The 13,895-nt window shown below is 33.8% G+C and overlaps 1 protein-coding gene across 7 annotated transcripts in view; it reads left to right on the top strand.

The window, feature by feature from the left end:
• The first annotated feature begins 6,006 nt into the window (after positions 1-6,006).
• LOC106025859 (uncharacterized) overlaps positions 6,007-13,895 on the top strand; it is a 54,105-nt gene continuing 46,216 nt past the window's right edge. For all 7 annotated transcript variants that reach the window (XR_010050254.1, XR_010050252.1, XR_010050251.1 and 4 more), the window contains exon 1: positions 6,007-6,164. Coding sequence is in view for 2 of the 7 variants with exons in the window: in XM_063257649.1 (XP_063113719.1) it covers positions 6,080-6,164 (85 nt within the window). In the remaining 5 variants the exon portion in view is untranslated. The remainder of the gene's footprint in view (positions 6,165-13,895) is intronic.

Below are 13,895 nucleotides of genomic sequence, written 5' to 3'. Positions count from 1 at the left end.
ATAAATGGTAGAACAAGACACACGCAGAAACACACACACACACACACACACCTGTTTCATACATATGACAACTGTACAAAGATTTACCATTGGTGAATAGTAAATATGGCTATTATTTTCCAAGTTCTCCATGTAACTAAAGTTTTTCAGTATAAAAATCACTTTTTCACGTTCCAGCCTACGTTCCAGAATTGGATACTGAGACAATGAGATTTATCAAGGTGTCATCAGATTGAAATGCAGCATTGTGAGATTCTCCACAGCACAAGAGTGAGCTCCTGCATAAATGTTTCCTAGAAAGTTGCAGCACTGTATTAGGTAGAAATGTTCCCTGCTTTACTGCTGGACTTGGACACTCACTAGATAGGGATCTTTTTGGAAGAGCTGAACTAGACCCCGGGTAAGAAAGGGCCTTAATTAAATCTCCTTGTTAAGGGCTGACATATATCCACAATCCCTATTATGGAGCAGAGAGGATGTCTGTATGACTGAGCATGTCCCCCATAGCTGTGAAAATAGTGATATATTTTCACTCATTTTTATAATAATTTCTAGTGTCGTTCTAAAAAACATAACACCAGTAGGGTCAGTATTTAACATTTCCTTATTCGTGTATTTCTGTATTGTTTTATTTCTTGGTTAACTTATATTTATGCCCGTATTTTTGGAAAGGCTAAACAGTTCATGGCCTTAATGTCCTTTTGCTGACTTCACATCTGCAGAGGACTTATTGAAAGATTTATTTTTCAAATACTTTGTAGCTAGTTTTACTCAAACTTTTACGTAATTCCCCCTATAAGTTATTACTGTATCTGCAGCAGATCTCCAGCACTGTAGTTGTTTACAGAAATATTCCATGTTCACAGATAAGATGGCTCAATATTGTGAAAATGTCACTAATTCTGAAATTGATCTATATATTTGGTGCAATTCCAAGGGAAATCTTAGCAAGTTTTCAGGTAGAAATAAACTGATTCTGAAGTTTTAACAGAAAAGCAAACAACAACAACAAAATAACCAGCGTGATATTGAACAAAATTGGAATAGTGGTACTACCTGACTTCATGACTTTCTATGGAGCTATCATAGTGAAGACACTGAGCATTCATAATAGATTAAATACATCAAGGGAACCACATGGAGAGCCTAGAAATGGGTACTCGGAGATACATAACTGTCTTTGATTAAGTCTCGAAGGCCAAAAAATGAAGCTAAGATAATCATTTTAGCAAATGATGAACAAGTAGCTTTACACATGCAGTGAAAAACAGGAGTCCAGACATGGACCTTGTGCCTCTCTACAAAAATTGATTCTCAACATGGATCACAAAACTCTATGGAAAATAAAAAAAAAATTCAAAATTGACAGCAGATAACAAGAAAAAAATTTAGATGATATTATATATAATGATGAACTCTAAGATAACAATACTTGATCAAAATCTTTGAGAGAAAAAGCAATTCCTAAGCTAGACTTCCTTAAAATCCTATTTGTTTACCTTGGTAAAGACACTGTTAAAAGAATGAAAAATAAAACCCCAGTCTACAAGAAAATATTTTCAAAAGACACATGTAATACATATATCTAAAATATACAAAGAACATTAAAATGCAATGATAAGAAAAACTTAGAAATTGTATTAAATAGGTGATAAATCAGTTTATGATAAAACACTCCACATCTCTCTCCTTGCACAGATGGAAATTAAAGGAGCAATGCCAAAAAACCACATGCTATTGAAATGACTAAAACCCAGAGCACAAACAGCATTTGATAAGTGTGAGGATGAGAGACAAATCTGCTTCATCGCTCATGGGAAATAAGAAACAGCCCAGATACACTGTGAGACTGGCTGCTTTTTCTTTTCTTTCTTGTTTTATTAAGTGAGCTTAATTTAGTAGAACTAGCAATTGTGTTCCACATTTCACTGAATATATTGAAAACTTAGGTTCACACCAAACTTGCACACAGATGTTCACAGCTGCTCTGTTCACAGTAGCCAGAATCGCATGTTATTGGGGCACCCTTCAGTAGATAGGTGAATCACTGTATGGGGTTAATGCAGACAATGGAAGATTACTCAGGGCTCTAAAAATGAGCTCTTGAGTCATGAAGAGGGATGGAGGAAACTTAAAACGCGTATGACTAAGTTCAAGAAGCCAATCTAAATAAGCTGCATGCTGGATGATTCCAAGAATATGACAGGCCAGATAAGGGAAAAGTATGGACAGAATATAAAGCTCGGTAGTTACTAGAAATGAAAGAGGCCAAAGAGATGAATAAGGGAATTGCAGAGAAATTTTAGTTCTGTGAAACTATTTTCTGTGTGAAAATGTTAGCATAGTTAAGTATGATTATGCACTCATTAAACCCTAAGGGGTGTTACAAACCCAGACAATAATTTGTGAATACAGATTCATCAGAGGCGATGTATGTGTCGCTCTGGTCCAGCATGTGAACAGCAGGGGAGGTCACTGGGCCTGAAGAAAATTTTCTGTACTTTATTAAATTTTATTGTGAACCTACAACTGCTTTAACGAGTAAAATTTATCCAAAATAGAAGTACACTTATTATCTAAAGTACATGATTTTTATAATAAATTCGATTTTAAAGTAAAAATTTAACTTTACTGAATCATATTTTATTTTATTATTAGTAGGACTAATAGGGTTGACTTTTATACTTTTCACCTGTTAATTGATTATGTATTTCTTTTGTTCTTACTTTAATTCATTAGTACCTGTTTGCAATATACACTGACGATATCCACTGTGGCAAATCAGTACATGCACATAAAATATCTTAATTCTTTTGTATTTTCCATTCATATCTGCTAGTGATATATGAAGAATATCTGGTAGATTATTATATGTAAAATTGTCTCAGCTTTTCACTATATTCATGGTGTCTTTTAGCAAAAAACATTCAATGTACAATGAATTCTATCTTGTTTTCTATGAAGATTTATCAAAATTTATATAAATGGTCTTTAAACACTCTTGTATACTGAATTCAATTAATATTTAAGGTATGTTTCTATTGTTGATAACTGATATTTTGTATTAGGTATTTATTTCATTGTGTTTTTCCAAAAGGATATACCATTTATCAAACACAATTTCTTTTTAGGTTCAAATTGCTAGTCTAGTTGAATTTAAAGTGACCTTTCCTATATCCTCTAAAAGGAGAGAGAGAGAAAGACAGAATTATTAAATGCTTCTCAAACCTATAGCTTCCTTCCAAACGAACATCCATCAAACACAATTTTTGTTTGATTTGTTTTGTTTGTTTTTTAAAAAATGTCACTATGCTTGTGAAATCTTTCCATGTTAAACATTTTAAGAAGAAATAGACACACATTTATTCATGAAAATGACTGTATATTTTTATGGTGTAAAGTATGATATACAAACATATGGAAAGGCAATAATTTCCACCTGCACTATGTATTTGTTATTAATTGTTGCAAGTGTGAAAATGTAAGCATCAATATTGTCCCTCTCACAATCATGAGAACATATGCATATTAAACAATTCTGCATACCAAAAATTTATATAAACTATTTAAAACAATGACCTCAGTTTTTCATTCCACAGTCTGATATGTACATATGAACAGAATGGGGCTTTGAGGACTTACATAACTTGGACAAACCAGACTTGTAAAAAGGTATGGATCAGTAACCACAATTCTCTGGTTCATAATCCCAATTTGTAACCTTTAGCACATAGATGTCTTTTTAAGTCAATGTCTTTATTTTTATCAAGTCTCTGTACATGCTATTTGGTTTGATTTATTCTTTTATTTAGTAGCATTCATTACTTTTTACTGTATATTTTGTCCCAATTTTTGCTTTTACTTTCTTCTTTATGTTTACATTAAATTCTGATAATTTTATTTTCCTGTATATTTCTTGACATCATAATTTTTTTTAAGGCCAGACATTTTATAATTGGAATTTAACATAGTGACATAATATTCATATATAATGTGGCATACATCTTGACAACATTAATATTGAAACATAATTGCAACTGATTCTTCAATTGCTGAGCATGTCCCATGAAAAACAGTATCGTAGCATAGATTGCTACAGTGCAAATAATATTTACGGATTACTTACATGTATTTATGAATTATGAAATTAGACATATCTTTAAGTGAGACAAATATTTTTTAAAAATGTAACTGAATAAAAAATAGAGCACTGTAGTCTTGAAAAATCAGAGAACCCAAACTGAAAGGGCAAGGAAAATAAAACCTAATAGAAACTACTTATTTTAAATGCAAGTTCTGATAGTGATTTGATTAGTATAGCCTTTCTAAATGAGTTTTATTATCTATAAAGTGAGAAAAATGTCTTCCTATTATATTGTTTTGAAAATAATATTATGCTAAAATTTTAACTGTGAACTATATACCAAGATATAGTATGCCTATTAGATATAAAATTAACATTTGCAGTTATCCACACTTAGAACTATAATTCTTTGTTTGGCTATTTTAATTTGTCCTTATTGCAAGGGACAAGGACTGTGCTGCCAACAACAAATGTTTTCTTTTGAAATGTATACACTACAATAATTGCTTTCTTTGTAAAAGTTTAGGAAAATTAACAAATGACCTTCTAGACATGAAAAGGCTCAAGAGCATGTTTCTGAGTAGATCCTGTACTGCCTTTAAGATAAGACAAAAAGGGAGTATAGTAGCTGGGATTGTATCCAGTGGGTTCTGCATGTCAGCAGCCCTGAGTATACACTGATCTTGGCTTGGTAGCAGTAAATAGTGTTAACTCATGAATGTAGACAGATTTATTCAGCATGACCTGCATGATGCACAATGCTTGGGAGCTTTGTTATTTTCACAGGGGTTAGTAACAAGACATTCCATTGACAACCACACTGAGGGTCCTGATTCTCTAGCCCTTTAAGATCACATCTTTATGCATCAGACTTGCAAAGGGATGTTTTTTGAATAGACACACTATTTGATGAAATTGCAGAGAGTAAAATCATTTGCATACTTGTACAGTAGCTAGCTATAATCCCAGAGTCAATTTTAGCATTTTTAATGCTTCACTTTCATAATGGACATTCAAATCTGTGTTTCTGTGTTAAAAATGATAAAATACACATTAACTTCAAAGTTAGGATTTATATGTGGTAACTGTCCGTAGAGGGTTTTAGAAAGACATTTGATCTTAGGATCAAAAGGCATAGAGATATTGCAGGTACTACAAAGCATATCAAAATAGCACTTCCTTCTAAAAAGCATTGTTCTTCATTCAAGTTGATCAGTGAAGTACACTTTAAAAGGACATGTATTAAAACAAATGTTAAGTCCATTTGGAAAAAAAAATGGAGTAATTCCAGTATCTGAAAAGCAATTTAATAAGTAGGTTGATTTCAGTCAAAGTAGGTGTCCAAAGTCATGCACCAGAATCTACAATGAACTTTTTTTTTACTTCTGATTTATTGTATGATATTTTTAGCAACTTAACAGGAGACAATCCATTCAGTTACAGTCACGGTCAAAACAGGTTAGAGATGCTAAAAGAGCAGAACTAACATTTGTGATGTGACAGCATTCATCCCCCCCCACCCCATTTGCTTTCTTTTCTTTGCCTCTTTCTCTTTGAAACCTCCCATCCTACTCTTGAAGACTTCGCTTATTTTACGGTCTGTAGATTATGACTTAGATGCTTAGCTAGCAGTTAGACTTTAAACAACAAGTAAACTTTGGTCAAATCACCAAAAGTCCTCCTCCTCTCCCTTAATTGGCCATAAAATCTAGGCGAAGGGGAACAAATGTGTTTGTCTCAAGGCGACCAAACTGTCTGGTGCCCACATTCTGTGTGTCAATTAACCAGATGTGGAAGAAGGTCTTGGAACATTACAGAGCAATGCTGCAAAAAATGTGGTATCCATGGGAACCCCTGACCTTAGGAACTCATGTAGGGGTATATAAGGAAAGAGAACAAAGGAATCGAGGCCAGACAGCAGCTCTAATGGCCTGAGCTGACTGACCACTGAAGCCTCCAAAATAAATCTCACTTCTTCTTGACTCTTGGCTTCCCATGGGCAACTTTCTTGAAGACGCTGGTGCAATGATTTCCAGTGAAACTGTGAAAACCGAGTTTGAGAAATACTGTTCAGCTAAAGGTAGAGTAAAAGGAATTAAGGATCTGTCCAGTAGAGGATGAAATATCAGGGAGAGCAGAGGCAGAAGGGGGATAAGAATGAACTGTAGGAGAAATTAATCTGGGATATATTTTGGACATTCAAATGCAGCTGAAAGAGTCAATTCTAAATAAAGAGTCAATTGCTTCAGGAAATTTGGTGTGTGGCTTCGCTGGGGATACCATATGGGATATTGCAGGGCATTTATTTGGATTTGATATATGTAAGGAATAGAAATCAATGGGCATTTGCCTTAATGCTAAACATCTGTTTTTATAAGAATTAAATCAGTTGATTTTTGAAAGACTTTCAAAATGGTCATCTTTTTAATACATTTATTTTCTACGTTCATTAAGAATTTTCAAAGAGAGCCTCATTTTTAAAATAATATAGGATCACTGTGCTTTTTAGGATTATGAAACTTTTTCCCTCCCCATAAGCACTAAAAATGGTACCTGAGGACAATCCATTCATAATTTCACTGTTTGTAAAATCAAGAACATAACTTATTGAAGATAAACAATCCTTTACTCCTCACCAGTGAGATGTGGGTTGAATAACAACTGATTACCCAAAGAGGAACTAAGACTATTTTCAAAAAAAAGTTTTTTATCTCAAATTGACAGGAACATTTTACGTATGTCTCCTTAGTATATTCTGCCACAGTGTAATTTTGTCATTTTTGGTATGCAAATGAAACTTTTTGATAAATGCATGTTTTCTGGCCCATGTGATAAGTGGCAGACAGAAGAACATATATCTATACATGGGTATTATAGTGTTTGGAGCAGAACTTTCTCAGTTTTGCTAAATGGATAAATGCAAAAATAAATACATTTTCTTTTGCATCTGAATTTTGTTGTTTGTACACATCTTTTCTGACTGTCCCCTTTTTGGAGAACTCCTTTTTATTGAAATTCAAATGTTATTTACCTGTATCATAAAAAATACTCACAAATCCTTTGAAGATGTGCCTTTAAATCATAAAGGTACCTGTAAACCTTTAAATTATTTTTAATAGCATGGAATATATTTGCCTCTATTGATCTTTCAGATTAACAATTTCTTTTAAATAGCTTTTAGTATCCTAAAATTGTGTTTATTTTCCTTTGATTTGAATACTGCATACTTGACATAGCAATCTGATTGCTCTCAATGTATAATAGAACCTACTTTTTCAAGCTTTTCATATGAATTACTTTATTGATATATCTTAATTTATATTTAACTAAATTTAATTTCCATTTTAAAAAAATTATTTTAAAGAGAGCAAAACTAAACAGAACAAAACAGAACAAAGCAGATCAGAAGAAAACAATGTAAGTAACAGATTTCAAAGCAAGACAGCAGGAGATCATCACTGGCTATCATATTGTTTCTTGTTTTCTTCTAAACAGTTGTCCATATCTTCACACACAACGAATTCATACAAAACAGTATTAAACTGATCAGAACAGAATGATGGAAGCTTGATAGGCCTTCAAAATCAGACAATAGGGAAATCAACAATGGATGACACAATGTGTCTCATTCTCTTCAAAATAGCTGTCCATACCTTGGTGTATGTTGAAATTAAACAATGCAAAACAGACTAAAAACACTCTGAACAAAGAATTATAGTATTGCTGGATTTCACAGCATGATGCTGCAGAATCAGCACTGGGTACAGTGTCTCTTTTTCTTCAAAGTAGCTGTTCATTTCATCATGCATTATATAATTGATTCTCATTAAGTGTTTAGCGGAAGTTCTACACATGTATGAGTCCCTACCAATGCTTACTGTATTAGAGGGAAAAGCAAAACAAATTCCTAGAAAAGCATGAAACAAAAAAGACAAATAAAAAGCAATAGCAAAGAGCCCCAAACACTGACAATACAGGGCTTCCAAACGAGGTGGTATGAGCATAACGAGGGTAGATATTTTGCATAATGATCTTCAGGAGCTCCTCAGATCACTATACTATAATACAAACAATTGTTCAGTCCTATGAATGTTAAATTTTGTTCCAAGAACTTATAGAATTTGTAGCACAATCATCTTAGCTATCCTGTGTGTTTATATAATTTTAGATATTTTTTCTTTTTCCTCATTTTCCTTGAGATACTATCTTTCCCCTTTAAGCATATTCTTATCCTTTCACTGTATTTATTGAGTATTCTGTATCTTACTGACGCTTGCCATTTTATACACTTGGGAGACTACATGGTATTTATACATTAAGTTTGATTTATATGAGTACGGTCTCAAGTTGCATCCATTTACTTGTAAACATCCCAATGTGATCATTTTTAGAACTGAGTAGTACTCCATTGTATAAAAATGCCATATCTTTGGGGCTGGGGATTTAGCTCAGCGGCATAAGCGCCTACCTTGTAAGCGCATGCTGGTGAGTTCAATCTCTAGGACCGACAAAAAAAAAAAAAAAAAAAAAAAAAAAAAAAAAAAAAAAACATCTTTTTTATTCATTCATCAGTTGATGACATTTAGGTTGTTTCCAAGATCTGACTACTACAAATTGTGCTGCTATAAAAATGGGTGCACCTATATCACTGTGATATGATGTTTTCAGTTCTGGGAATGTGCCCAGGAGAAATAGCTGGGTCAAATGGGGCTTCCAATCCCAGCTTTCTGAGGAACTTCCAGATTGACCTCTACAGTGGTTACATCAGTCTGCACTCCCACCAACAGTGCAGAAGACTCCCCCCCACCCCCTGCAGCCTCTCCAGCATATGTTGTTGGTAATTTTCCTTATTCTGGTCATTCTTTCTGGAGTGAGATGAAATCTCAATGTAGTTTTAATTTTCGTTTCTCTGATGACCAGTGATGCTGAACATTTTTCATGTATTTACTTGCCATATGTATTTCTTCATCTGAGAACTGTGTATTCATCTCAGATGCCCATTTTTGGTTTGGATCTTTGAATTTCAGGGATCTTATATTTTAAAATTCTTTATATGTTCTAGACAGAAGTCCTTTGTCTGAGGGACAGGTCACTAAGATTTATCCCAATCTGTATGTTTTCTTTTGACTATGCTGGAAATTTCTTTTGACATGAAAAACTCTTTAATAGGACATGATCCCAGCTATTGATTCTGGGAAGTGTTTCCCATGCAGTTTGATTCTTGTTCATGAATTCTCTACCAACCCCTATGTCTTCAAGATTTCTACCTCCTTTCTCTTCCAACAGATTCAGTTTCTGTTTCATTCAATTCTGTTTTAATATTTAGATCTTTGATCCATTTAGACTTAAGTTTAGCACATAGTAATAGGCATGGGTCTAGTTTTAGTTTTCGGCATATGGAGAACCAATTTTTCCAGCACCATTTATTAAAGAGACTATCTTTCTTCCAGTGAATGTGTTTGGTCCCTTTATCAAAGATAAAGTGGCTGAGTGTGTTTGTAGTTGTATCTTCTAATCTAGTCTATTGATTTTCAGGTCTATTTTTATTCCAGTACCATGCCAATTTTATTACAGTGGCTTTGTAGTATAATTTCAAGTCAGGGATTGTGATGCGTCCTGCCTTGCCTTTGTTGCTTAGAATTGCCTTTGCTATTCTAGGTCTCTAGGTTCCAGATGAATTTTAGGAGCAATTTCTCTAGATCTGCAAGGTATGCTAGTGGTATTTTGATTGGAATTGCATTAAATTTGTATAACAATTTTGGGAGAATGACCATTTTCACAATGTTTGTTTTTCCCTATCCATGAACAAGGGATGTCTTTCCATTTTCTGAGGTCCTCCTCGATTTCTATTTTCAGGGTATTATAATTTTCCCTGAATAGATCTTTTACTCTTTTTGTTAGATTGATTCTTAAGTATTTCACTTTTTGAATGCTGTTGTGAAGGATGTGACTTCTTTTATTTCCCTCTCAGTGATTTTGTTGTTAGTGCATAGGAATGCTATTGATCTTTGAGTGTTGACTTTGTATCCAGCTACATTACAGAATTTATTTATTATACCTAGGAGTCTTACAATGGAGTTTTGGGGGTCTTTTAGGTAGAGTATCATGTCATCTGCAAATAATGGTAATTTAAGTTCTTCTTTTCCTATCCTTACTCCTTTTATTTCTCTCTCTTGTCTGATTGCTTTGGCTAATATTTCCAGCACTATACTCAATAGGAGTGGTGATAATGCACATCCTTGTCTTGTTCCTAATTTTAGGGTAAAGGCTTTCATTTTTTGGCTGTTTAAAATGATGCTGACTGTTGGTTTGTCATAGATGGATTTTATCATACTGAGGTATTCCAATTTTCTATAAGGTTCTTACCATGAATGAGTGTTGGATCTTATCAAAAGCTTTTCTGCATCTATAGAAATGAACATGTGATTCTTACTTTCGGTTTTATTGATATGGTGGATTACATTTATTGATTTGCATATGTTGAACCATCCCTGCATTCCTGGGATGAGTCCATTTGGTCATGGTGTACAATCTTCTTGATGATTTGCTGCATCCTATTTGCCAATATTTTATTGAGGAGTTTTGTATCTGTGTTCATTGGGTAGATTGGTCTGTAGTTCTCATTTTTAGTTGGGTCTTTCTCAGATTTTGGTACTAAAGTAATATTTGCTTCCAGGAATGACTTAGGAAGGATTGCTTCACTTTCAATTTCATTGAAGAGTTTGACGAGTGTCAGCATTAAGTCTTCTTTGTTTTTCTTGTAGGATTCTGCAGTGAATCCGTGTGTGCCTGGGCTCTTCTTTGTAGATAAGGACTTAATTATATTTTCAATTTCATGAATAGAAATTGGGTTATTCAGCAGTTTTATATCTTCTTGACCTAGCTTTGGTACTTCATATGTTTCTAGGAATCTGTCTATTTCTTCTGTGTTATCAAACCTTTGAGAGTAGAGGTTTTCAAAATAGGTATTGATGATCTTCTGTATTTCCACAGGCTCTATAGTGATTTCACCCTTTTCATTCCTTAATGCATGAATTTGAGTTTTTTTCTTTCCTTTTAAAAATAAGATTGGCTAGGGACTTGTCAATTTTATTTATTCTTTCAAAGAACCAACTCCTTGATTAATTGATTCTTTGTATTGTTTTCTTAGTCTCCATTGCATTGATTTCTGCTCTCACCTTTAAAATTTCCTCCCTTCTTTTGGCTTTGGGCTTGACTTGCTCTTCTTTTTCTAGAGGTTTGAGATGTAAGATCAGGTTATTTATTTGTGTTTGTTCTGTTTTCTGATGTGATAATTTCCCAAAACCAATTTTCCTCTGAGGACTGCATTCAGTGCATAGGTTCCAGTAAGATGTATTTTGCATTTTTGTTTGCTTGTAGATATTTTTTAATTTCTTTAATTTCCTCTGGGACCCACTGATTGCTCAGGAGTATTTGTGGGGATTTTGCAGTTAATTTCTAGTTTCATGTTGCTATGAGTTGATATCATGCATGGGATAATTTCAATTCTTTTGCATTTACTTATGCATGTTCTATTAGCTAGCCCATGGTCTATTTAAGAGAATGGTCCATGTGCTGCTGAGAAGAATGTATATTCTGATGTTGTTGGGTAGAACATTCTGTTACATACACCAAGTCCATTTGTTCACAGGTATGATTCAGTTCTGTTATTTTTTTGCTGATTTTCTGTCTAGTTGATCTGTCCCTTTGTGTCAATGGCATATTAAGGTCTCCTATTATAATTGTGCATTGCTTGATTGATTTTTCATTTCTGTTAATATTTGTTTTTCATAGCTGGGTGCCCTGAAATTTGGTGCATATATATTTATGATTGTTATCTCTTTCTCCTGAAGTTTTCCCCTAAGTAGTATGTAGTGGCCTTCTTTATCTCTTTGAATCATTCTTGGTTTGAAGTTCATATTGTCTGCAAACAAAATAGCTACCCCTGCTTTTTTGGGATCCTGTTGCATGAAGTATTGTTTTCCATCCTTTGACTTTCAATCTATGAATTTCCTTTGGGTTAGATTGGTTTCTTGTATACAGCATATGGTTGGATGTTGTTCCTTGATCTATTCTGCCAGTCTGTTTTTTTTTTTTTTTTAAATTGGTGAATTGAGCCATTTACATTACTGATTATAACTGATATATATATATATATATATATATATAATGTTATCTTTCTGCTGTTGATTCTTTACTTTTCTCTCTGTTTAATTGTTTGCTTTGCTTAGTGGTTTTTCCCTATGTCTATCTAGAATGTCTTTCATTATTTATTTCAGGGTTGGTTTGGTGGTCATGAAATTCTTCAGCTGTTCTTTGTTGTGGAAGTATCTTTTTCTTCCATTCATTTTGAAGGACAGTTTGTAAGGTACATCAGTCTGGGTTGGAAGTCATTTTCTTTTAGAATGTGCAATACTTCACTCCGTGCTCTTCTTGATTTCATTGTTTGTGCTGAGAAGTCTGCTGTGATTCTGTTATGCTTTCCTTTATAGGTGATCTGTCTCTCCTCTCTAGCAGCTTTTAATATTCTGTTCTTAAGTTGGATTTCTGGGATATTGATTATTATATGTCTGGGTATAGTTTTATTTTGGGTATGGTTATTTGGAGTTCTATATGCTTCACTGGTCTGTATGTCACTTTCCATTTTCATGTTTGAGAATTTTTCAGCTATTTCTGTAAATAGCCTCTTGATATCATGTGTTGTCGCCTTTTTTGTTTATCCCTATCAATATTATGTTGTTTTTCTTTGCATCATCTTGCAGCTGTTGAGTTGTTAATTCTTGATTCTTTGTTATTTTTAAAAGATCTTTCCTTTCCTGTTCACTAGCTGAAGTCATGTCTTTGAGGTCTGAAAGTCTATCTTCACTTTTCTTGAGGTAGTTTTTCCAACTTTCGATGGAATTTTTGATTTCTTGTACATCTCTTTGAATCTGCTTCATGCATTCTGTTGTTTCTTATGTTGTTCATTCGGGATTTCCATCTTTTTGCATTGTTCCTCTAATTTTTAAACTATGTCTTCTTTAGATGTGTTCAGCTTTTTTCCCCATTACACTTATCATTTCTTTTTTTACCTGGGAGATTATTTCTGATCTGAGTTCTTTTTTAAAATCTGAGGTCTTTTATAGCTTTCCAGAGTTGTTTATTTCAGTTTTTATCATTTCAGGAATTTCAGGTGTATGGCTTACATTCTGTTTTATGTCCATGTGTCCTAGACTTGCTAGGGTTGGCCTGGAAGTTTGAGATTGAATTTTGCTCTTTTTTTTTGTCTTTGTCCTATATTTCCAGGTTTTGAGAAGCATTTCAAAGCTTCCTCCATGTGCTGGGAGTCACCTGTCCCACTTTTGGCTCATAGAACTGAATGTAGGCCCTTCTAACCACTTTAAGGTTGCTGGGCATGGCCCAGTTAGGCCCTTTGGAACCTCCTGAACGTCCTCTGGTGCTTTGGGATGGTAGGTATGTTCTTACTGGCTGGGAGTGATGCTCCAAAGCTTCTCCTGTGTGCTGGGAATCAAATCACACATGTTTAGCTCCAAGAACTGGATTCATGCCCCTAATTTCCCTTTTGATAGTTTTACATTTTAAGCTTTTAGAGAAGATAAACTACTTTTAAAAGTGCTTAAACATAAATGTTTGACTAAATATTTTTAATAAATTCCAAATAAATTATGCACATTATAAACTACTTAAATTTTTGATGATGGACTGCATTAATCTTTTTACAGTTAATTATTATTTTAACTTGTACAAACTTATTGGTGTTAAGCTTTGTGTCTGTCTTTTCCCCCAAATCCTCGAGCAGTCATGGGTCCAG

This window comes from Cavia porcellus, unplaced genomic scaffold (genome assembly GCF_034190915.1).
Source record: "Cavia porcellus strain 051 isolate PalLab524CR breed Dunkin Hartley unplaced genomic scaffold, mCavPor4.1 scaffold_10, whole genome shotgun sequence".
Classification (NCBI taxonomy): domain Eukaryota; kingdom Metazoa; phylum Chordata; class Mammalia; order Rodentia; family Caviidae; genus Cavia; species Cavia porcellus.
The sequence above is the reverse complement of the archived record's forward strand: the minus strand, read 5'-3'. Positions and strand labels throughout refer to the sequence as shown.